The 24,132-nt window shown below is 45.9% G+C and overlaps 1 protein-coding gene across 14 annotated transcripts; it reads right to left on the bottom strand.

Annotated features, from left to right (window-relative positions):
* Nucleotides 1–21,660, bottom strand: LOC306817069 (uncharacterized protein). 14 transcript variants are annotated; one of them, XM_079333669.1, is made up of 17 exons: nucleotides 21,014–21,660; nucleotides 17,940–18,105; nucleotides 16,270–16,362; nucleotides 15,601–15,675; nucleotides 14,094–14,114; nucleotides 11,815–11,849; nucleotides 10,878–11,066; nucleotides 10,659–10,707; nucleotides 10,501–10,539; nucleotides 10,032–10,276; nucleotides 9,227–9,319; nucleotides 8,754–8,846; nucleotides 7,716–7,808; nucleotides 6,267–6,348; nucleotides 5,448–5,554; nucleotides 4,412–4,562; nucleotides 2,872–3,012 (listed from the first exon to the last, which is right to left on the bottom strand). In XM_079333669.1, exons 1-17 carry the CDS (start codon nucleotides 21,236–21,238, stop codon nucleotides 3,008–3,010), a joined length of 1,761 nt encoding a protein of 586 aa, XP_079189795.1. In that variant the 5' UTR covers nucleotides 21,239–21,660; the 3' UTR covers nucleotides 2,872–3,007. The 14 variants fall into 14 exon arrangements, with proteins under 14 accessions (XP_079189788.1, XP_079189796.1, XP_079189799.1 ...); XM_079333662.1 differs by lacking the exon at nucleotides 4,412–4,562 and having other exon boundaries at nucleotides 1–3,012; nucleotides 21,014–21,644; XM_079333670.1 differs by lacking the exons at nucleotides 4,412–4,562; nucleotides 15,601–15,675 and having other exon boundaries at nucleotides 1–3,012; nucleotides 21,014–21,643.
* Between the last annotated feature and the right edge of the window lie 2,472 nt (nucleotides 21,661–24,132).

Here is a 24,132-nt window from a genome sequence, read left to right as displayed (position 1 = left end):
TTTTCTTTTCTTTTTTAAATCTGAACCGAGTCAAGATACATTTTGGTTTATTGGAAATCAAACCTGGAAAAATCTTCTCTGATCTAAAAAAAAAAACACACAATTGTGCCTTTCAGTAATTTTGAGGCATCTTTAGTCCTGATCGATCCCACGCTTTTAATTCAGCTCAAATCAAAGCTGAACCCAGGACAGTGGTCGTGTCTGGACTCACTAAGCCGACATGCGTCCCTCCATGCGTGTTTGATATCGAGTCATTTCTGATGTTTTCGAGGTTGTTTTTGACAGGATCAGTCTGGTCCCTGTGATGGTCCAGACCACTCTGCTGAGGTAAATTCAATCTGTGGTTTCTTGTGCTTTTGTAACTCTGATGAAAAGAGAAGATGAAGAAAACAACCTGAAATGACTCACAGGACTCACATGTCCGCTCAGGGCTTCCGTAGTCACAAACCAAACCAGTTTAGGAGCCTCTGATTAAGACGGCTGCGTGTTTCTTATTTTGACAGAATCCCAGTTCAGTGTTGAAGAAGTGGAGCAGCGTGAACTGGTTTCATCAGATGTCCACATACGTTTGTTCATGTTGTTGTTTTGCTGAGATCAGAAGATCAAATCAAGCAGCTGCTCGGGTTCGAGTGTCTGACTGATGATGAGCTCTTTGCTGTACAGTTTCTCTTCTTCACCTTGTCGCGTGCCAAAAACCCTCATCTCAACTTGGAACTATCTACCCATCCATCCTTCATCCATCCATCCTTCATCCATCCATCCTTTATCATCCATCCATCCTTCATCCATCCATCCATCCATCCATCCTTTATCCATCCATCCATCCATCCTTTATCCATCCATCCTTCATCCATCCATCCTTCATCCATCCATCCTTTACCCATCCATCCTTTATCCATCCATCCTTCATCCATCCATCCATCCATCCATCCTTTATCATCCATCCATCCATCCATCCATCCATCCTTTATCATCCATCCATCCTTCATCCATCCATCCTTCATCCCTCATTTATCCATCCTTTATCATCCATCCTTCCTCCATCCATCCATCCATCCATCCTTCATCCATCCATCCTTTATCATCCATCCATCCTTTATCATCCATCCATCCTTTATCATCCATCCATCCTTCCTCCATCCTTCATCCATCCTTTATCATCCATCCATCCTTTATCATCCATCCTTCATCCATCCTTCATCCATCCTTTATCATCCATCCTTCATCCATCCATCCTTTATCACCCATCAATCCATCATCCATTCATCCAACCTTTATCATCCATCTTTTATTCATCCATCCTTTATCTGTTTCTCCAGACAGTCATTCTCTTTCTGCTCAATGAATTTTAAAATACTACTTTTTCTTTTTTCTTTTTTAAAGTGAGACTATGTAACTATGTTTGAGTGAAGTAAACACACTCGTTGTCCTCAGTATTAGATCTATAATCAGTGAAATGCAGCTTTTTATACTCAGAAGTTTCTCTGCTGCAGATTCACTCGGTCTGCTTCATTACGAGCGACTGTTAGCGTCTGCTAGCTAGCGTGACATTCGGTACATCAAACATTTCCAGGACTTCTTCTTCTTCACCCTCTTTACGCTAAATGATCTGTTGTAGCTTTTGCATGAGATCAGACTTCTCTGTGACCCGTCGCCACAGGGGGGGGGAGCCAATCACACGAGAGAAACAGATCCACCAGAATCCACGCAACGCGTAGCCATGCTAACATTTAGCCTTCGTTTTAAGGGAGTGGAACAAGTTACGTAGTCTCGCTTTAAGAATAGCATTAAACGCGGTTCTAGCTAGCTTTAATGTGCAGGTTAAGTTCTGTCATCAGTGATGAGCTTCCTTGTCATAATTTGGCCATAAAAGTTGAACTTGAAAAGGTTTAGTTTTCTTCCTCATACGTTGAAGCTGAAGCGCATTTACAATAAAGCGGTAACAAAAAAATAAAAACAAAGTAACACTGACAGTAGCAGGCACAATACAAATGTTTCTTCATATCAAATACATGTCATATATCCACAGAGTACGATTATAAAACTGTGCCCAACACAAACCAAAGTTTCTACTCTAGCCGTTCTGTTTTTTTTTGTTTGTTTTTTTTTTTAAATCCAGGTTTCACCCCGGGTCACCTACAGAGGTGCCGCACATGTCGGGACCACACAAAGCAAAGACAGCAGCGAGGTCTGTAAGCATTTTTTTCCTGCCTTGACAAAAACAAAAACAAAAACATTTTGCTACTTTTCTTGAAACAGTTTCTTTCCTCTCATCGTACCCGGGTAACTGTTCCTTCTTCAGCGTTAGCACAAACTGGCACCTAACAGTCTGCTCTCCCTCCGTTTTAACGAGTTCTAGCTTTATCTTAAAATAATCCAAAATAAACTTATAAAGAAGTGGGCACCCATCGAAGGGGACATTTAAAACTTCCTAAAAGGTTCACAGTCGATGCTGACAGGAAACCGGGTGTTTGGATGATCCAGCAGGATATGCATGAAGAGAATTAAGTCAGATTCACAGGGAGAACTCGGCTCTGCTGGGGCGCTTCGACTCTTAAAGGGAAACTTACAAAAGGTAGAAGAGCAAATAAAGACCACAGAGAGAGATTCGATACACGTTGGCCTACATGTTAATCTGCGTTTTCTTTCTTTTAAGAACAGTTAGTGAAGGATAACGAGTGATGGGTAGCTAAAAAAGTCCTGTGAACATAATGAGGAAGGCATCACAACTCCTCTAACGTGGACGTGTGGTGGAGGTGGAGGTGGAGGGAGTGGTTGGAGGAGGAGGAGGAGGAGGAGGAGGAGAAGGTGCATTCACAAGCCTTGTTGGGCCAGGGAGGCGGACACCTGGTCGGCCAGCGTGGAGAGCTGTGGGGAGTCGGCCATGTTGATGCTGCCGGAGGAGGATACGGTGCTGAGCTGGTGGGGGGAGTCTTCCAAAGAGACGATCTCAGCACCGTGGTCAGTGCGGGCCTTGGCTGTCTCACGGAAGCTCAGTTTGTGGCTCTCAATCTGCAGGAAAATCACAGGAGGAAGTCAAGTCCCACATGCAGCAGAGAGTAAATCGATGCAGGGCGCCCTCTGCTGGCCAACCATCTGCATAACACAAGGCACTTCTTTATGAAATGTGTGACTGCTTCTAAATCTCAGCTTCGCTCTTTTAAATCATCTGTAAAAATATGTAAATCACACTTTCACTCTTCACACAAAGAATATCTGACGACAACGCAAGAAACACAACATCGACAACAAACTACGTCTTATTTTTGTTTTCATTTTAATTAATCTAATCCTCCACATCCTGGTGTCTGGAGATTAAACGTTAATATTTATCTTGCAGATAAATACATATTAATATATTTTAAATAAATACATCGGTCCTATATTACAAAATAAAATAAAATTTAATGGGTTTTTTTTATTTACATAATGACGTTGAAGGTTGATGGTTTGTTCCATTCAATTTTCATTGAGCGATATCATATTTTAGTATTAGTATTAGTACTCAGTATTTTATTTTGAAAATTCTACATTCGACGTTTCAATGGATTCTTGAACCCAAGGGCCCTGACTATTAGCCCTGTGATTTTCAGCAGATTTTACTGTATAATTTTGAGAAAATTAAAGGTGAATTCTGCTAAATTTTCAACAAGACATATAAAATGTGAGTCACATTCAGTGTTTTATTTTGAAAAATCTGAGAGAGGTGACAACGATCTTTCAATGGATTCTTGAACCCAAGGGCCCTGACTATTGGCCCTGTGATTCCCAGCAGATTTTACTGTAGAATTTTTGATAAAATTAAAGGTGAATTCGGCTAAATTTTAAACAAGACATATGAAATTTGAGTTATATTTAGTGTTTTATTTTGAAAAATCTAAAAGAGGTGACAAAGACCTTTCAGTGGATTATTGTAACCAAGGGCCCTGACTATTAGCCCTGTGATTCTCAGCAGATTTTACTGGATAATTTTGGAGAAAGTTAAAGGTAAGTTCCACTCAATTGTCAGTAAGACATGAAATGGACTGCTCACTTGACCGCAGGACAAAACTTTAGCTTACTGCTAAACGGAGCCGTGTTGCTGTTTCCATAGCAACGCGAGCGTAACGGTGCGTTCACGTGTTGTCGGAAGTGTCAGAAAAACGATTTTCCTAATCAGCTTGATCAGGTATGTTTAACACGCAGAGAATTTAACTTCGGTAGACTGTGCTCTCTCTTTGTACAGATGTAAACATTAAATATGAACAATTAACTAAAAATATAAATAAGTAATTAAAGACTAATAATGTACTGAAGACTATCCTTTCCTAAAACCTTCCAAGTTTTTACCCCCACGACCTCTGCATCACTAAAACTGTCACTATCATTAACAAGCGGTTTGACAGCGTCATCAAGCTGGATCAGTACTTACAGGAGTCCTCAATCTTTATGTGGGGGTTCGTCAGGATGGGTGTGATGGGTGCTGAAGGGACAGTCTGAGGTGACTGAGGGGGGGTGACAGCAGGGGAGGGGATGGAGGGGCTGTCTGAGGTACTCCCCTCTGCTTCCTTCCCTTTCTCCTTCTACAGAGACCCCCCCCACCACCACCACCACCGACAAGGGAAATGACAAGGCAGGCAACAAAAAATACATGTGATGGCGTCAAACAGAAATCAAAATGCAACACAACATGTGAGAGACACAAAATGGAAAGGCAACAGAAGAGAAATAAATCAGGACTAAAACACAAATAGATGGATGGAGACAAAAAAAAAAAAAAGAGGAAGCGCTCGCTCCAGCCGTACTGTAGAGGAGAGGAGGAGCGATCCTAATCATGTGACTGCTGGATTCATAAATCTACCACTCACTCCTTGTTGTTGTTGTTGTTGTTTTCAGCAGCTTGTTGCAGAGATGCTGCGCTCGATTAAAGAGACACTGAGGGAAATCATTTAAGCACATAGCCTGTCAGTGTGTGTAGGCTCTCAGTCTTATAGCCTATCATTGTACACGCTGACAAGACGAGGGGGCGGAGCCTGGCGGGTCTCATTTAAGACGGAGCCATAGAGCGAGAGCCGTCGTGAAGAAGTGAAACTAAAACAGAAAATATTTAAGCCCGTCTTCATTGCTTTCTAGTTTGCAGTTTTAAATGTTTTAATGTCAGAGAAGAGTCGATGACATCAGCATGAGTAAATGTTCTGTAACTTCAGCCTGGTGCCTGCATGCTGTGTGACTCTTCTCTGTGCAGCTGTAAAGAGATCAGTGGAGTCCTGGAGCTGTGCTAAGACGAGCTGGGTCTCTGAGGTGCTGACAGTGTTTCACCCACTAAGAGCAGCTCTATGAATGAACTGCAGCTCGTGCTGCGTTCAGGGACTGACACGCTCTGTGATCACATGAAGACAGACGGGGACAAAAAGCAGCGAGGGGGTTTTTAACCTCGAGTTTGGTCGTGATTTTTTTTTATTTTTTACCTTTCTCAGTCCTCCTCCTGGAACGTGGCCGATGTTGTCGAGGGAGCCGACCTTCGACTGGACTTTAAACTCCAGCTTCTCATTTTTGATCTCGATGTTTCCACCACCTGAACACAGCACAGCGTTACGAGCGGTCGTCCCTTTGAGGACTAACTCAACTCCTCCTTGTGACCCTCTTCTGACTTGATCATGACCTTCTGACCTCTAGTGCAGTACTACAAACTCAATTAACGTCCAAGTGCTTCACAATTATATTCCAGTCATTTTTTTTACAGTGCTCCATTAAGCCACGCCCCCCAGTGAAAGGTCATCGATGAAAAATGTGATTGAAAACTAATAAGTGGACCTTAAAGGTTCTTTGATTCTTAACCCTTTATTGTTAATCTCTGTACACATCACATATGGCCAACCTCAGTGAGGTCATGTGATCCTCACTCAGCCAATCAGAAGAGATCACCCTACGTCACTGATCCTGCTATTGAAGGGTTTGAACCAAATATGGTAACTTTGTTTATTTTTCTAAATTAAAAATAAATTAAATTAAAATAAATTAAATAAATAAATATTTTAATATATTAATATATAATAATCATATATATATATATATATTAATATTTAAATAAATTAAAATAAAGTTCTGTTATGTCCCCCAATAAAAAAAATAATTCAATGAGCGCCCTTTAAAGGGTTAATCTTAGGCCGTGTGTCCACCTCGCTTGTTTCCAGGGCGAGGAAAGTGCCGTCCTGTTTCCATGACAACAGCCCGCTGTGTGACCGTTATCGTTTATTCTCCCGCTCAGAAACAAAACACGTGTTCACCTGGTTTATGGCGGATGTTGTCTTTCGATCCACACTTTGACGTGACGGTGCTCAGATCGATCTTTTTGTGCACAATCTGAACCTGCAAAGGCGACAAAACACACAAAACAAAAAAAAACCAAGTCAGCGGGGTCAAAGGTCGCTTTAAGCTCGGTTTGCATGCAGCCACAGACGGGCCGATCTCTGACACGGTCCGGTTAGTCTTCTAAAAACTGTTACGGCGAGGGGAAGGAGGGAAACACACAGCGATCAGATCGTTCACGTCAGGACGATGATCTGCGTTGTGTGACACGCCGGGCTCGATGACCTCATCGCAGGCTCTCCTGTTATCACACAAAGCGCTCAGTCTCTCTCTCTCTCTCTCTCTTTGAGCTGAGGTCATCTCGGCGCTCGCGACAACAGGCACTGTTGAGCGGCGAGGCCGAGGACAGACGCTCATTGTTTCAGAGCAGAGACGATAAAAAAAACCCTGATCTGATCCTGCAGCTTGAAGCTCGGAGCGCTTTGAATCTACACGTCCACACGCAGGATTCAAGCATTCTGATTGGACGCCAGCTTCTGCCTTTATGACCCCCCAAAAAATCAATTAACGATCAATTAACATGGAAAATCTGTTCTGTTTTTCATGGGCAATTATTAAATATAAATAAAGTCCAAACTACACGACTAATACAGTCATGCTGAAGATGATTTCAAAATAAGAATTCGATGATTATTTTTGAAATATTTGTTGAGAAACTTTATTGATTTCAGAAGATCTGAAACGTGATTTAAAGGTCCGGAGACACCTGATCACCTGCACCTGATCTTTTTCACTTTCTCCGTTTATTTAGATTTCATGATTTGATCGTCATGTGATCGTCCAGCAACATCTCGATCATCTCGATCTTATCGCATCACGAGTTCGCCGGATTCATGCTCATCTCTGTTTACAAAGAAAGAACCTGTCAGAGGGGACGGAGTCAGAAACCAGAGATCCAGAGAGACCCGAGCCGCCCCCCCTCGCCTCCTCCTCTGGGGTGCACGCTCTAATCCGCCTCAGAGGATCTTTTCATTTATCATGAATGGGCTTTTATTAATGTAGTTTAGGAGTCAGATTGTTATCAGGGTCAAACCAACAAGCACAGATTAAACATGAGCATCACTGTGAACACTAACAGAGACTTCACACTGACTGAAGGACTCGTCTGGACATCGGGGCGTGCAGGAGGAAGTGTTCTCTATGAAATGCTCATGTGTTTACGTTCCAGTAGAGAGCTGTTAATAGGAGGTGTTAGCAGGTCTGTGGGGGGAGGGGGGGCGGGGTTCACACAGATGGGAGACTCGTGCACTCGGACATCCTGCTCCTCGCTGAAGATGCGTTCAGGAGAAGCGACAAGAATAGGATTTCTGGCAAACGGCTGCACAGCTGCAGCTCGCCACGAGTCCAATCCCAAAAAAGCTACTCACATTGCCACCACCGGGGACATGTTTAATATTATCTTTGGAGCCGCAGCGGGACTGCACATTGCTTACGTCCACCTTCTTCTCAAGAATCTGAACCTGGAGAGGCGATACGTGGGAAAAGAAAGACGGTTATCCTGGGAGGGAGAGACGGCGGCCGAGGCTGCGCATGAGGACCTTTTTTCTTTGAGAGGAAATAAGATGTTTGAGGGACGAGAGAGAGAGAGAGAGAGAGAGAGAGAGAGAGAGAGAGAGAGAGAGAGCTAACCAGGGAGCAGGGCTGATAAAGGGGAAGTGTGTTGATTTATTACAAACAAGGATTGGTGTAATGATCGAAGGTCCCTTAGTTACTCACATGACCACCTCCGGGTACATGTCTCATATTGTCTTTGGAGACACATTTAGACTGCACATTACTATAGTCCAACTTCTGATCAAGTATTTTAACCTGGAAAAGTGCAGAGGTAAGGAGAACCACTGAGAGACACTGCTGCAACCAACCGACCAATCAGAGTGAAGAGTTTCAGATCCTGCACGCAGCAGGCCACTCTTCATCCTTTTAATAAGTCAGTTCATTTTTAGAAAAAAAAATTTCTTTTATGGTTTCCAGAAAAAAAAAACACAAAAAAAAATTGTTTTAGCACAAATTAGCATTTAAATGAACTTATTGTAATAAATACTGCTGCAGATGTTCCAACGTGATTGTTGAGTCAGCAACTTCTCTGAAAAGTAGCGTAGCTTAGCTTAGCTTAGCTTAGCTTAGCTTAGCTTGATGATAACATTTCAACATGAACACACACCTGAGAGCTGAACGACTATACAAACTTCATTTCCACCAGTTTGTACCTGCTAATGTTTCTGCACGGTGGACTTTTGAAATATCTGACATGCTTTAATTAAAAAAAAAAAAAATTGTTTTTGTTTTTTACTTTTGAGCTCAGAAGAGAGAGAGAGAGAGAGAGAGAGAGAGAGAGATTTTTGAAATCTCATTCTTAAGACAACATTTTCCAAAAAAATCGCTGAGTCAGCATCCAGATGTCTCACCTTGCCTCCACCAGGCGTGTGCTTGAGGTTGGCTTTGGAGCCGCAGCGAGACTGGACGTTAGCCAAATCCAGCTTCTTGTCCAGGATTTGGACCTGCACGGTGCGAGAGGAGGAATCAGAAAGGATGAGGAGGCGCGCAGCTCAGAGGAGAGAATAAGACGAGGAAGAGACTCGCTTCATTTAAGCTGCCTCACAGATTTTCATTAAACCACTGCAGAATGAGAAAAACATCTTTGTGCACGATACTCCTAAAGCACTGTGTTAAATCAGTGTTACAGCTTTTAGTCTAACATCTCAATACAAAACAGTAAATATAACTCAGAGCCATGTTAGTCAGGTGTGAGAGCACACATCTGTGTTTGAACAGGGGAGAGAACTTCAGTTTCTTTTTTTTACCAAAAGTTGGTTTTTGATGATCATAACTGCAGAGATACTCAAGAGTCTGGTGTTGAGTTCATCCCTCAGTTACTCACATTGCCGCCACCGGGTGAATGTTTCAAATTGCCTTTGGAGCCACACTTAGACTGCACATTACTATAGTCCAACTTCTGATCAAGGATTTGCACCTGGAAGAATGAAAACGTCAGCTTTTAGATTTTGAGCGTTGAAGACGAGGAAGTGAGAGAACATGAGCTGTGAAGAAGAGACGGACTCGTGTTGCTTTGTGTTACGGCATGCATGGTGGGGGGGGGGGGGGTTAGAGTGAGAGAGGGGCGAGGGAATCATTAGTCCTGGAGTTTTTAACTCTCATTCTCTCTACTCTGTCGTTTTATTTGAGTCCATAAATATCACAGCTAAAGATCGTCGAGGTGATGGCAGGAAGACACGTGACTGCGTCCGATGCAAAATAAGAACAAAGACTTGAAGGGGGGTCTGGACCTCACACACACACACACATTCACAAAACACAGAGACACACACATTCACCGACATGCCGCACACACACAGGTAGACGATGAGTGAACACCTGAAGTGTTCGGTGCAAAAACATTCCTCACTGGTTGATTCAGACGTCAGTGGGCGGAGTCTCTTTCCTTTCTTTGTTCACACTCTGAGTTATAAGACGTCGATGCGTGCTGGCAAACACGCGTGTTAGATCTCAGACGGTGCCACGCGGCCTCCACGAGTAAACGCCAAACAGAGGATTTTAATTGGCCTGTTGAGTTTGAAATCAACCAATGAGCTTGTTTCTGTGGCCCGGTGTGAACGACCCTCCCCTCTGTAAACGACAGTAAGAGCCGCGGCCTGTTAGCGGCCTGCACTCGGAGGTGAGCCTACCTTTCCGCCTCCCGGCTGGTGCTTCATGTTCTCCGTGGAGCCGATCTTGGACCTGACGTTCTTCAGGTCCGGCATGGGCGCGGCCGCAGCCAGAGGGGCGGGCGGGCGGCTCTTCAGCGAGCCCGGGGATTTGGGCGTAGAACGCACCACGGCCACCTTCTTCACTTTGTTGGCCTCGGCCGCCGCCTTCGCTTGGCTGGTGGGCGACTTGGGAGTCCCTGGGCTGCTCTGTCCACTCTTGGCATCTGAAGCAATCGGACGCAGGAAGTGTCAGCGGTTTGAAGCAAAGGAGCGGCGAGGGATGAAAGGAAATAATGCGGAAATAAACAATAAATCATAAAAACAAACAAAGCAGCTGTGCTGACTGAAAGTATGATCCAGGATTAACCGGATCAGACTTTAGCGCGGTGGCTTAAAGTGAGCGGAGCGCTAACGACTCGTGCTTTTGCTTCAATTCTTTTTTTTTTACCTTTTTCATTTTTGGGAGTGGGAGGTTTCTTGGCACTAGCTGTATCACAAAAAATACGACACATCAGAAGTAAGTCTTAAGTCTTACTAAAAAAAAAAAGAAAAAAAAAAAGAAAAACAACATAAAACAGAAAAGTGTGAAGCGTCCTGGTTCCGTACCTGCAGGTCTGCCGGACGGTTTGGCTCCAGGTGTTTGTTTTGCACCGCTCTGAAAAATCAACAACAACAACGTCGCTTTAGTCTCCGTGCAGCAACAACCATGTTTGGATGAAGACAAGGAGTCAGGGATGAAGGAGGAGGATTTGATTGGTAGCGTCAGAGGACGTTTGGATGCATCCGGACCTGAGCGCAGGTCCAACCCTCTAACGCTGTACTTACTCCGGCCTCGGCCCCGGGCCCCGTGCCGCTGGCTTTAACGGGGATGGAGCTGGGGCCGTTTCTGGAGGAGGCGTGTGTTTTGTTGCCCTTGGCGACTGTGGACGGTCTTTTTAGGAGAGAGGACGGCGTGGCGGCGGTTTGAGTCTTTGTCACGAAGGAGGGGAAATGAGCGACAGAAACAAAAACGTTCTGATGACAACAAAACAAAAGGAGCGATGGAAGAACAGAATCATGATGGACGGGTGAAAGGTCGGAGGATTTCTCTGGTTTATTACAAACTGGGAAAAATTGTTTACACATCTCGTCTGTGTTATAATCTAATCTGCAGCTTCCTGCTGAGGATGTTTCAGCTCCGTGTTTTTGTTTTTCTTCGTTGACCTTTCTCTCTCTCTCTCTCTCTCTCTCTCTCTCTCTCACAAGTTTCAGTACTTTAGAGGAGAAAAAAAAGAGCTCTGTAATCTTTTATAATCTCTTCATCAAGATAATCCCTCAGGAGGTGAAAGGAGGAGGTGTTAGCCAGATTAGCTAAACCTCTTTATTGGGAGGAAGCAGAGCGCTCCTTCACTGCACGGCCGCACAAAATTTCAAAAAGCTCGAGTCATATTTCCACTTTCACCTCTTTGGTTTGATCTGATCCTGGACGGGATTACGTGTCTCATTACTGTGTGTGTTAAACTAATAATCTGCACTCTTGTGACTGTGTCTTATCACGAGGAGCTTCGATGAAACTGTAGCTCATCTCATTCATCTTTGACGGCGTCAGATCTCGTCGGACAGTCGGCTGATATTTGGAGTTTCAGTCGATGTCTGACGAGTTTCTGTTTCTTCACTTTAAGGTCACGTGAAGCTACAAAAACCTTTTCCAAGTTGTAATAAACCAAAAATAATCCCTTTAAAGAAAAGAGATGAGAAGTGAATAATGTTCTCCGTCACTGACCTTATCCGCAGAGCCGTTATCCATCTTTGCTTGAGCTGCAGACAGAAGAGAGTAAAAAGAGTTTAACGTCTATAATTGATCCTTTCGATCCACACGTGAGCTACATGAATCCTTCTGCTTCCAAGCGGGTGCCTTAAATACATTCTCTCAGCAAAGAAACTCAAACCAAACGTTGGTGATGTCGGTCAGCATGCATGGTGACACAAAGTGCTGCTGGAAACCAAAAAAAAAACGGCATCTTTTTTATTTTTTTATTTATATTTTTTTATTCCAGGGCTGCATAACCAGCGAAAGTGAGCAGAGATGGAGAGATGAAACAGAAAAGCCAAAGTGGGGAGGGAGGACAACAAGCTTCTCCTCGGGTCAAAGTTAACGTCCGAAGACAGAAGCTCGGAGGGAGAGTGCTGCAAAGAAAGCTGCGTTTGTAAAAAAGAAAGAAAGAAAGAAAGAAAGAAGTGGGAGGAGTCAACTGAGGAGGGCTGGTTCTGAACTGGTGAACGTGACAGCAAACAGACCTTTGAAAACAGCCACCGGCACCAGAGACTTTCTGGCTGGAGAGCTGTGGGGGGGAGTTTTCTGCAGCTCAGCGGTGCTGGTGGTCTGAGCCACATCGCTCCTCGTGTCTGAGTCATTACAAATGTCTGGCGTCCAATCGAGGCCTCTGTGTGAGGATGAGTCACGGCTGAGCTTTTCAGCTGGTGTTTTGGTAAACAGGCTGTCCGTGTGTGAAATGTTCTGACTGCCGTGCTCCTCCTCAATGTTGTCTGAAGGAGAATCAAAGACGGGGTGAGACAGACTTTGGGTGCGAGTGGGATTTCTCGTTTCCGTGTCGATGTTTCTGTTTTCAGCGTCGCTGCAGGATTTTAAAGCCGCTCTGGTCGCGGCCGCTCCGTCTTTCGTTTGCTCGGCGACCGGCTGCCCTCCTCGATCTCCGATGGACGTCAGATCATCCAGAGCCGCGGTGCGCATCAAAGACATCCCGGGCACGTTGCTCATTTCTCTCAGGCACTCGGAGGCGTCGAGGCTGATCGCCCTGTGAGGATCCACGGCTCCGCCCCGCTCGGGGCTCCTCCTGCCGGGCGAAGTGTCCCGTCTGATCTCTGCAGCTCCACAGCCCAGGTCTTCAGAGGCCCACAAAGACTCACTCAGCCTCTTCATGCTCTCTCCTGCTGCTGCTGCTGGGTCGCAGGAAGCTCTCACGTCGTCGACACGCTCAGCGGAAGCTCCGACATCAGCAGATGCATCAAGCACAAATGCAAAGTCACCGCGGACTCCAGAACCGGGCTTTGCTAATCAGTTTGGAAAGCAGATTAATGAGGACATTCACAGCACCTGTCTTCCATCTCCCCACTGAACAAATGACTGAAGAAGTGAACAGAACAGGGAAGCTGATGTCCATGAGGAAAGTAAAAGATTACTGTGTTTCATCAACCAGGAGGGAAAAAAAAAAAAAAGAGTGAGGATGCCAAAACAGGAAGAGAGACGTGATGAGAGGTGGAGAGAAGTTCACAGGAAGTAAAAATGGAGGCTAATGCATCCCAAACAACAGACGATGCATTCCACTGAAACTGACCACCAACACATGAGATTTTTTAAATTATAAATAAAGTGATTGAAATGTGGTAGAAACTCCAAAAATCCCGTAAATTTTTTTAATTATTTTTTTTTTTTACAGGAATAAAGAAAACTGTTATGAAGCCATGAAAAGTGAGCTGGACCGCGTGTCCACACAAACCGCTGCACGATTCATCCCGTCGCCATGACAACAGTTTGTTCGACAAAAGGAGCCGATGTTTGCAGCTTTGTTTTACATTTCAGATGGTTTATTTCCCGATCAGACTCCGAGCAAAGACGATGTGGCTACCAGACACGTTCATCTCGTACGGCGGCAGAACTACACGGGGAAATATCGAGCATTCAAGATATTCAAATTGAGCGCGAAATTTTGACCTTATGACCTTATGACCCTCACTGCTACACGGAAGCTAAAAATAAAATAAAAAAAACAGTCGGTGGACACGACGGATTGAAAACAGAAGTCTCGAATAATTACTTCACGAACTCTGAGTAAAATAAATAAATATCATCCAGTTTGCTGATTATTTATTTCTATCATAAATAAGCAGAATCGTAAATATTTCGCGTTACAGCTAACAACACAATGAATCGATCCGCTCCTTCTCCTCTGTTCTCTGCGTCACTAAACACTGTCTTCGTATTTATCACCGGCTGTAAGTAAACACAGGCTGAGTGCGATCAATGAGACATAAAGAGCCTACCTGTTGGAGCGGCTCCTCCTGCTGCACCATGGACATGTAGAGAGAGACAGATGGGAAAGACGTTAGAACATGAGCAGTAATGACTTCCTGTCATTCAGGGCGGATTAATACACTCACTGCAAAAGAAATCAATACAAAGCCCGCACACAGCACGTCTTCATTTATAACGCACCCGAGCCCAAAGCAAATATCTGTTCAGTGTTTGAATCCACAGCATCTCCAGGAGGAGAGCATGCAGTCCACATGTTTCATGTCACTCTGTCATGTGGAGCAGCTCCACACCTCAGCTGCTTTTAACATTATCCCGACGTTTCCCCCCCCCGTGACCGGGAGCGCTGCTGCATCTGTGCAACACATCACAGGAGTCTAAAATCTCTCTGTGGTTAAAGGCCCGTCCTTAAAATAGCCAGGATGTAACCATCTTTTTGTTTTAAAAAAAAAAAAGACCAAAAAGAGGAGGAGGCCTGTTTGAGTCTGTTTATGATCATGTTGCAGGTCTGAAACGTGGGAGTTTTAAACATCGTAGCCAAAGCATGAAAAGAAAAGAAAGAAGCCACAGAACAAATAAATAAATAAAACCCTCCCTCGGTTCCCAGAGTGATGCTGAAAGAAAACAAGCAGATTTAAAAAGAAACAACAAGGTGAACACACGAGAAGCTTTCAGCGTCAAAGAAATGTAATTATCAGAGGAAGTTAGAAAATAGGATCAATTCCACTCACTCGTTTGATACCGCAGAGCTAATTAGCTTAGCATGTAGACTAAGAACAGAGGGAAACAGCTGCAATTAACTAGCATCCTCCAGTTATATTCAAGGTCACATATTATCCAAAATCCTCTTCCCCATGTTCCTCTGACTCTAACATGAGTAAAGTCCAAGTGTGTGCTCAAACAGGCCGTTTGGAGATTTTCCCTTCATGACATCACAAAGGGCAGTAGCCCCTCCCCCAGGTGGGTGACACTCCCACAGCTAGGTGTTTGTTCTGCCCTCTGAGTCTGCCTTCTCACTGTAAACAATAGGACATGGAGCCAGAAAGCAGCGAGTACACCCGAGCCCTTCCAGAGAGGGGGCGTGGTCAGACACAGCTCATTTACATATTTAAAGCTACAGACACAGAAACGGCCTGTTCTGAGCAGGGCTGAAATAGAGGGGTTTATAGACATGATCAAATACAGGATCAGAGTGGCTTTACAACAACACACTTCACACACATGATGAAGAGGAGCGAGGACACTGAAGAGGAGGAGGAGAATATATGACCTTTAAATTGATCCTATTTTTTTTTTTTATTTGAATGTAACTGGTTGTGACTTTACTTGTTGTCAGTCACACAGTCGTTCCTGTACTGTAAGCTGTCGGTTGTATCCCTTCATATTGACAGTCCAGACGGGAGAGGTATTGATCCTATTTAATTGTTCTTAAGACACGAGAGGAGTTAAAAAAAAAAAAAAAGCACCAAAGCCAAAGCAGCTGAAAAGAAGGGAAGAGCCCAGAGCCGAGAGGCGTACCAAGCTGCCCCGCGTCCTCACATGTGGCGCTCTCTACTCCTGAGAGCTCAGCGGCAACCTCTGCAGGCGTCTCTACTGTGGGATAAATGCATGATGTCAGTCAGGAAACAAACCTTCAATCTCCCCTTAATCTGACACACGTTTACTCAGGCTCTGAAACACCGCCACCCGCCCCCCCACTGTGACCTTGTGGTATTTCTCATGTTCACACACTCTGGAGCTGTTTAACAGATCAAGGAGGCTTTTCAACCCGATGACACAACTTTCCAGCCGGTTCTGAACCAGCTGTCAGACTCCGTGTTTATGATCAGAGCACGTATGACCCCGAGCGGCGTGGAGCTCCTGTGGCTCAGAGAGACGTTATCGTCTGTGTTAGTGCCGGTTCTGCATGTTTACAGGATGATAGCGTCTGATTTTACTGCGTGATGACGACGCAGAGAAGCTCTAAAGCGTGAACGTGTTCAGAGCCGTGAGGTTAAAAAACAATCCAAACTGTGAGGTGGAAGAAAATCAACAAATCAAGACGACCATTTCTCCAATCAAAGCTCTGAAACCAAGGGAAGTTAATTCTTAAAAAAAAGATAAATTAACACACACACACACACACACACACACACACAAAAACCCAGGGTTAAGTCTTCATGGCGTGCTGCGTGCAGGCGGGCGTACCGGGCGTCATGCTGTGGTCACCGTGGCCGCTCTCTGCCTGACAGAGTTCAGACACACATTTCACGCCGTTCTCACTGAGCGCCGCTTCAGCGTCTGTGAATCAAAGGCAAACTGGAGGTCAAAGTGGAGGAAGCACTTTGTGATCCTGGCTGTGAGAGAAAGTCGTGTTAATAACGAGACAAGAACTGAAATAAAAAAAACATTTCACACATGTGAAGAGAGATTTCAGGAGGCTTGGATTCAAACAAAAGGAAACTACAGCGATTCTTCTGACCAATCAGCAGACAGCAGCGTGTCCAGCTCTTCTCTTTCGGGTCGGATCAGTACGCTTTGGCAACCCCGCGGAAAGCTAGCTACAAAAGCAGGACGGTGCAGAGCAGGGTTTTCTTGGTACCGTTCTTGGTTACCGTTCGGCGGAAACAGGCGCTCCACACTCGACTGCTTTTCCTGCGATAACTCCGTTTCACATTTCCGATATCATTGATTCGTTACAATAAAAAAAAAAAAAAACCTTTAGAACCACAGGATGTCGCAGTCCAGACGTAACAAACACAAAATCAAACGGCTGCTCTAACGAAGCACACGGCTAACGCTCACATCTTCTACTCCACTACGGCGTCTAGCACACACACACACACACACACACACACACACACACGCTGAGATACTCACTCTGCGTTTCGCTGCAGATTAAAGTAGTGCTGTCTATGTCTGCGGATCGATCTGACTCTGTGTGCTGCGTCCTGTCCGTGCAAAGGATGATGGGAAGTGGAAAGAGGGAGAACGACTGCACTAAAGAGGGCTGTAAACTGGGGAACGCTAGGCTACGCACTAAGAGGCCAGATGGTTCGATCGGGATGAGAAGACAGAAACTGAAAGTGATTATCAGCTTCGACTTTACAGACACACTGGACCTCCTCTTGTCGCTGTTTTCAGACGTCTTCTGTGCCGCCTGATTGTTCGTGAGCTGGATGGATGGATGTCTGTGTTACAGAGCGCGCTGCAGCTGCAGGCGCACACTCCGGGGACAGTCCAGCACGTCTTAAGTCTGTCATGTAAAGAGGGACTCAAACAAAGCACAGTGGAATCTCGACCTCGGCCCGAAATCTACAGACTTTTGGGGGCCTCGTGCAGCGGAAACATAAAGGATCCCTTGAGGGACCAGAAGGAGGCAACGTTTAACTCTTTGGAGGGTGCAGTTTGTCATGTAGCACGATCAAATCAAATCAAGAAATGTGAATACTCGTCAAACATGATAACTTCAATCTATTCTGAAGACTCACAGAAGTGGAAACGTACGACCTGCATAGAGCAGGAATAAATCCAGCCAAAGATTCCCATCCCTCCTCTTCATAGCTTCATTTTGTTTTCAGTTTGCATGATTGATTTATCATCAGGGACATTAATAACGTGATGCTAAGCTAGGAAGCTAAATGTTGTTCCTGCACAGCCTGCAATAGATGATCAATGATTTACATGTTTTATTTTGGATGGTTTCCTTTGTTATGATCAGACCATGTGACCAGTGTTCATCAGGACATCACAGCTGATCGCTGATCATGACAACGACGTCATCAGGATTACGTCACCTTGACAACTAGTCAGCTGTGTGTTCATGTGGCACATTATCTGAAGAGGGTGTGTCTGCGCTGCTCTGTCTCGTGTCTGACCTTTCATTTTGGCGTCTCCGGGGCCTCTGTGTCCCACCTGGACGCCGTTCTCCTGGTGGTGCTGGTCGTTGATGGTCATGTTGGCCAAGCTGGAGCTCATGGTGTCTCCAGAGCTGTAGCTGTTGGAGGCGTTGTTCATGTAGTCCATTGCCAGGCGCAGGTCAGGCTGCAAGAGGTCAAGAAATGAAGATCAGGGATGAGAAGAAAGAGGCGCCGGGTTGAAGGATTGAATATAATGACGGCGTTCTTCGTGAACGCCTCGTCTTCCGGCCTGTAGTCCAGTCCGTCACCGCGAAACGTAAACAGACACTGTGTCTGTGAAAAGTGGTTATTTATACATCCTGACGTGGAGTCGCTGCTTCATGTTACAGCCTGACTGGTAAAAATAGTCCCTCCTGCCCATGTGCACGTCGTCCTTGATGAGATAAGTTCCACTTCCTAAACAAGTGCAGCACTTCGGTTTCACGGCACAACTTCAGTCAGGTCAAAGTCCAACAAATACAGTCACACATGAAAAGTCAGGAAAACAAATCTTTTAAATCCAGATCACCACTCTGAGACTTTTCTTCACTGATCAGTTTTTCCTCCAGTTACAGACGAAGGTGATTTTACATTTCTAGATATTCATGGTCCGTTTCCCACTTCCTTGTTTTGGTCTTGGCTCGGTCTCGGAGCGCCCTGGTCTCGAAGTGCCATGGCCTAAGAGCGCCCTGATCTCGGAGCGCCATGGCCTAAGAGCGCCCTGGTCTCGGAGCGCCCTGGTCTAGGAGCGCCCTGGTCTCGGAGCGCCCTGGTCTCTGAGCGCCATAGTTTCGGAGCGCCCTGGTCTCTGAGCACCCTGGTTTCGGAGAGCCCTGGTTTCATCCTGCCCTGGTCTAGGAGCGCCCTAGTTTCGGAGCGCCCTAGTCTCGAAGCGCCATGGCCTCGAAGCGCCCTGGTCTCAGAGAGCCCTGGTTTCATCCTGCCCTGGTCTGGGAGCGCCCTGGTTTCATCCTGCCCTGGTCTGGGAGCGCCCTGGTCTGGGAGCGCCCTGGTCTGGGAGCGCCCTGGTCTGGGAGCGCCCTGGTCTTGGTCATGCTTTGCTTAGAGAGATCTCGACTCTCACACACAGTGAGCGTGATGAGATTATAACAGCTACATTCGTTTTCCTGGTGTATCTGGTAACGGAGGAAGTTGCACCTGTGCTTAGCTCCTTTTTCCAGCTGCAGATTTGTTAAACTGACTGAATGACCTTTGACCTCGTCCAGAAGAAATCAGCCTTGTGCGCTCCTTCGACCAGCGAGACGTGAAGGCTTCAAATCTCAGAGAAAGAGGATTACATCTCAGATTAAAGCCCAGCCTCCGGGTTACATCAGCAGTTTTCACTTTGAATCAGATATACATGCTGCGCGCACACACACACACACACACACACACACACACACACACACACACACACACACACACACGGTGCACACAGCTTATGGTGTAATCAGAGGTGGATTCAAACTGCTCTTTCCCTGTTTGTATGTTTCTGCAGATTTGCAGCTTTCTGATGTTTATTTTCGGCCTCGTGGCACAAAAACACGACCCGGTTTAATCTGTCAGCGGCCGGTTTGTAAAGTCCGCAGAGACCCAGAGACGGTTTATCGTCTGATACCAGGGAGATCAATCAGAAGAACGGATTTGATGTCAAGACCAAGACCGGGGCAGGGTTAGACCGAGTCTAGACCAAGACCGGGGCATGGTTAGACCGAGTCTAGACCAAGACCGAGGCAGGGTTAGACCGAGTCAAGACCAAGACCGGGGCAGGATTAGACCGAGTCAAGACCAAGACCAGGGCAGGGTTAGACCGAGTCAAGACCAAGATCCAGACCAGGGCTGGGTTAGACCGAGTCAAGACCAAGACCGAGGCCGGGTTAGACCGAGTCAAGACCAAGACCAAGACCAGGGCAGGGTTAGACCGAGTCAAGACCAAGATCCAGACCAGGGCTGGGTTAGACCGAGTCAAGACCAAGACTGGGGCCGGGTTAGACCGAGTCAAGACCAAGACCAAGACCAGGGCAGGGTTAGACCGAGTCAAGACCAATACCAGGGCAGGGTTAGACTGAGTCAAGACCAAGACCGGGGCAGGGTTAGACCGAGTCAAGACCCAGACCGGGGCAGCGTTAGACTGAGTCAAGACCAAGACCCAGACCGGGCCGGGTTAGACCGATTCTAGACCCAGACCAGGGCAGGGTTAGTGAGATACCCCTCCTCCCCTTCAGCAGCACTTTTTCACTGCCAGCTACGTTTCCATGGCTACTTCACCCTAGCCGTTGCCGTGGTTACTCAGCCCAATAAAAGCCCACTCTGAGGGGCGCACTTGGCTCGGCTGTGTGACCTTCCCTCTGTTTACACGTCGTATCGTCTTGACCTCGGATGTTTCAAGGACATACCAGGAAACCAGGAACAACACGTCGGCTCCTCTCTCCGGAGAAACCAATCAAAGAATAAATCAAACTCATCCGCCACAGAAAGTAGTCCCAAACCGAAGCACCCTTTCCTACTGTTGAGGAAGCTTAAAGTGAAACTATGTTGAAACACTGATTAAAAAATTAGTTTTTATTATTGGGACTAACACATCCTGATAATATGACTGAACTCGATTTTATTATTATTATTTTCTGCCTCACTTCACTCTGACGTTAGACGACTTCTGATTGGTCGAGGGGTTTTTCTGTACACACTGGCAGCAAGTTAGACTTCCATCCCAACAAGGCGACTTTCCATTTCCTCTTGGAGACTTTTTTTTATGTGAAAAGCTGCCGGCGACAAATCAAGCAACTTTTTATTTAAGTGACTAAAAACCAAGAATCAACAGAAGAGAGTTCATTTGTAGTTTTTTTTTCTTCTCTTTTTGTCTCGTTATTTCTCTCCTACAGCGTCCATTACAACACCATGCTTTTTGCTAATTATGCAAATTAGTCAATGACGTCATTTAGCGACTTTGAGGACAGCCAATAGCTGCTTTCCTGACAGGACACTAAACAGAGGTTGTTAGTAAACAGCGACTTGACTTTTTCAAGAATAATGATATCTGTGATTTCACTTACAACAACCTGGTCACCCTCATCGATCTCCGCCGCGCTCGCTGCCAGTCTTTTTGCCCTTTCTTTTGCTATTTGTCTGGCACTAGCGCAGGAACACAACGTCCCCATTCTCAGTGCTTTCCAACCAATCACTGCGTGTCTCTGTTTGTTTGGAGAGAAAAGAGCCAAAGAGCGGCCAACAGCCGAGCTTTTTAAATCAGTGAAATGATCAGAGATGTAGGCAGCCATTCAGCGATCTGAGAGCTGGCTGTGCTGCGAGCGAGCGAGCGGAGAGACACAGAGTCGGACCAACATGTCGCCTGGTTGAGACTTTTTCAGAATTTGTTTTTTTAATCAAGCAAAACGTAGAAATATCAACATTTCACCTTTTCAAGAAACTGCATTAAAAAAAAAAAAAATTCTAAGAGGCTCCAATTAATAATAATAAATAGAAGTGGGATGTCAGTGTGTCCCATTCAAACTAATGAATAGTGTAGTGTCAGTGCTCGCGGACAAGACTCCCTTTGTGGCATTACACATGACAGAATCCAAACAACAGGAAAGCTGCAGCCTCGCCAGCAAAGACAATCAGGACAAGCCCTCGTTCTGCTCAGACGGTTGGAGAGCAAACAAAGTGAGGGGCCGATAAGAACCGGATCGTCAGCTGACACTCGAGTGTGTGTGCTCAGGGTTATATCTCACAGGAAGCTGCAAGAGAGCGCCACTCTACACACACGTTTGTCGTCGATCGTGTCCCGCCACACGATTCGCTCAGAGACACAGATTTCACCTGCAGCAGAAAAGGCGAGGTGACGGCGGTTGTTTGTGGTGGCTTCATGATGCAGCTCGCTCCTCTCAGGGCCGTGTGAAAATGTCATCTTGGCAGCGGGCCCCAAAACCTCCCGATGCAAACCCGAGACCCGAGACAGACGGCTCGGCGAGGAGAAGCTCGGTCAACAAGAGCAATCTGAAATGATGTGTGTGTGTGTGTGTGTGTGTGTGTGTGTTTTAACCACGAGAGACCAAACGACACGGAGGGGGGAATTCAGATTGTACACATAAACATTCATTTTGGAGTCTTGAGCAGTTATCTTGGTCTGGACCTGAGTCAACACGTCCCTCCACACTGGAGGTTTGAGGCTTTTGGAAGCTGTGGGAGGCGACGAGGCTTTTACAGTCTAACATATCATATCTCTCCTGACGCTCAGGGACGCAGCGGAGCATCAACGAGGTGTAACAGAGAGAGTGGAGCTGAACGTCCCTCGCAGCCTCTCAGAGCTCAAGGTGACCTCCTCAAAATGTCTGAAATCCCAGAAGGAAAGAAGGAAGCTGAAGCTGGAGAGAGAAATCGCTCCTGGTTTGCACCGCCGCCGTTATCAACCCGTCTTGATTTATTCATCACACGAGGAGGAGGAGGAGGAGGAGGAGGAGGAGGCTACGTCAGCACATCTCGAGCTGAAGTCACCAAACTGAGCTTGACACCTTAAATGCATCTACAATCAATAATCTTCTTTAACAGACTGCTGATTAATTGAGGGATTGATTATTAGTCACACTTGATAAATAGTTTGAAATGTGAGGATGAGCTGTCACCTCTTCAGTTTTTCATTATTTATTATTATTATTATTATTTGCACGGACTTGGACAAAGAAAAGGCTGAAAATCTCCATATTTGAGTATCTGTGGGCGGAGAGTATTCAGCCTTTTGTCTTGTTATTTATCAGGATTTGATCTTTGATTTCTTCCTCCGATGATTTTAAGCTTTAAAACGCCGTCAAACAGGAACACAAAGGCGTTTGTCTGATGCCGTGTTTGCTCCTGCTCGTCGCTCAGCTGAGAGACGAGGATGCTGCTCTCATGCTCGGCTGCTTCTGTATCTCTGACCTACTTTCTGCTCCTCATCCTCCCTTCTCTCTCTCTCTCTCTCTCGCTCGCTTGCTCGCTCTGTGCTCCGAGCCTCCAGGCAGCCGCACACTGACTCTACCTTTCCTAATGACGGCCCGGCCCTGCAGAGGAGCGGGATGAAGGTGGAGCCCATTTTTCCATTTTTCCCGGCTCCATCTAAACGCTGGAGGAGGGGGGGAAGCATCTTTCAGCGGCCGGCCTCCTGCTCAACATCTGGAGCAGCTGCTGCACATGCTCAGTCCGTTCTCCGCCTGTGTTTGCATTCCTCCAGGATGTCACCACACCCTCCTGCCTTTACACACATCCTCCTCTCAGGTGAAACGCCCCGCAGCCTCTTCAAACAAGACACGTGTTACATAATCAAGGATCACTTTCAGCTCCAGTTTGCGGAGCAGTGAAAGGACACGGCGAGGCGGCGTTCACTCCGCAATCAGGAATTCAAAATATGAGGAATTCTTCTCATGTTGTCATGGTGCAAAGTAATTAGAAACTCCAGCTGCAGCATGTTTCAATATGTGCACAAGACCGAGAGCTACCATCTGATCCCACACACACACACACACACACACACACATCCTGCGCCTGGTGAAATGAGCCGAGGTCCTCGATCAGCGTGGTGCCAATTAAGTGTGTAGAGGAATGCAGCGGTCTGAAGCTGCTTTTTCTTCTTCTCCTCTTTAACGAGACGACGCAATCAGAGAGACGTCTGAGCTGCTTCTTCTGGCAGCTCTACATCTCTGTCTGCGTTATCTCGTCTTTAAGCCGTTTCTACAGCGCGCTGAATGATGCCAGACTTTATAGACGAAGCTGAAAGGACCCCGGAAAAACCGTCCAGGGATCCACTCGTCTCTGGAGCCACAGCGAGATAAAGAACTGTTTATTTAATGACAGAATTATGATCATAGAAAACATAGATCAGCATATATAGAATATGTTAGTATAGCAGTAGAGTATATAGACTTTATATCAGAGACATGTGATTATTCCGTCGAGTTGAAGACCCAAATATTTGTTTAAAAAAATAGACGTCAGAGCAGGGTATGCTTTGTGGGCGTGGCTACCTGTGCGATCGACAAATAGTTACCATGACAACCTGGAAAACGTCAGCTGTGTCTGTGTTTGGTCGTGCATTTCAGTTCATTCAGATCATCCAGTTTACCTTGCTGAAGAAGGTTATGTGACTTTGAGTGTTTGTTTGCTTTTTCCGAAGCTCCGCCCTCTTTTCCAAATATGGTCG

Source organism: Symphodus melops (genome assembly GCF_947650265.1).
Source record: "Symphodus melops genome assembly, chromosome: 21".
In the NCBI taxonomy this organism is placed as follows: Eukaryota; Metazoa; Chordata; class Actinopteri; order Labriformes; family Labridae; genus Symphodus; species Symphodus melops.
This window is presented reverse-complemented; position numbering and strand designations above follow the sequence as displayed.

Bases quoted from the DNA above. Each gene is read 5' to 3' on its own strand.
- LOC306817069 (XM_079333662.1), bottom strand. From the start codon at position 21,238: ATGGCTGCCTACATCTCTGATCATTTCACTGATTTAAAAAGCTCGGCT. The intron at 10,708-10,877 runs GTAAGTACAGCG...TTGATTTTTCAG, and splicing joins GGCCCGGGGCCGAGGCCGGA to AGCGGTGCAAAACAAACACC. The intron at 5,555-6,266 runs GTGAACACGTGT...TGCTGTGTTCAG, and splicing joins CAACATCCGCCATAAACCAG to GTGGTGGAAACATCGAGATC.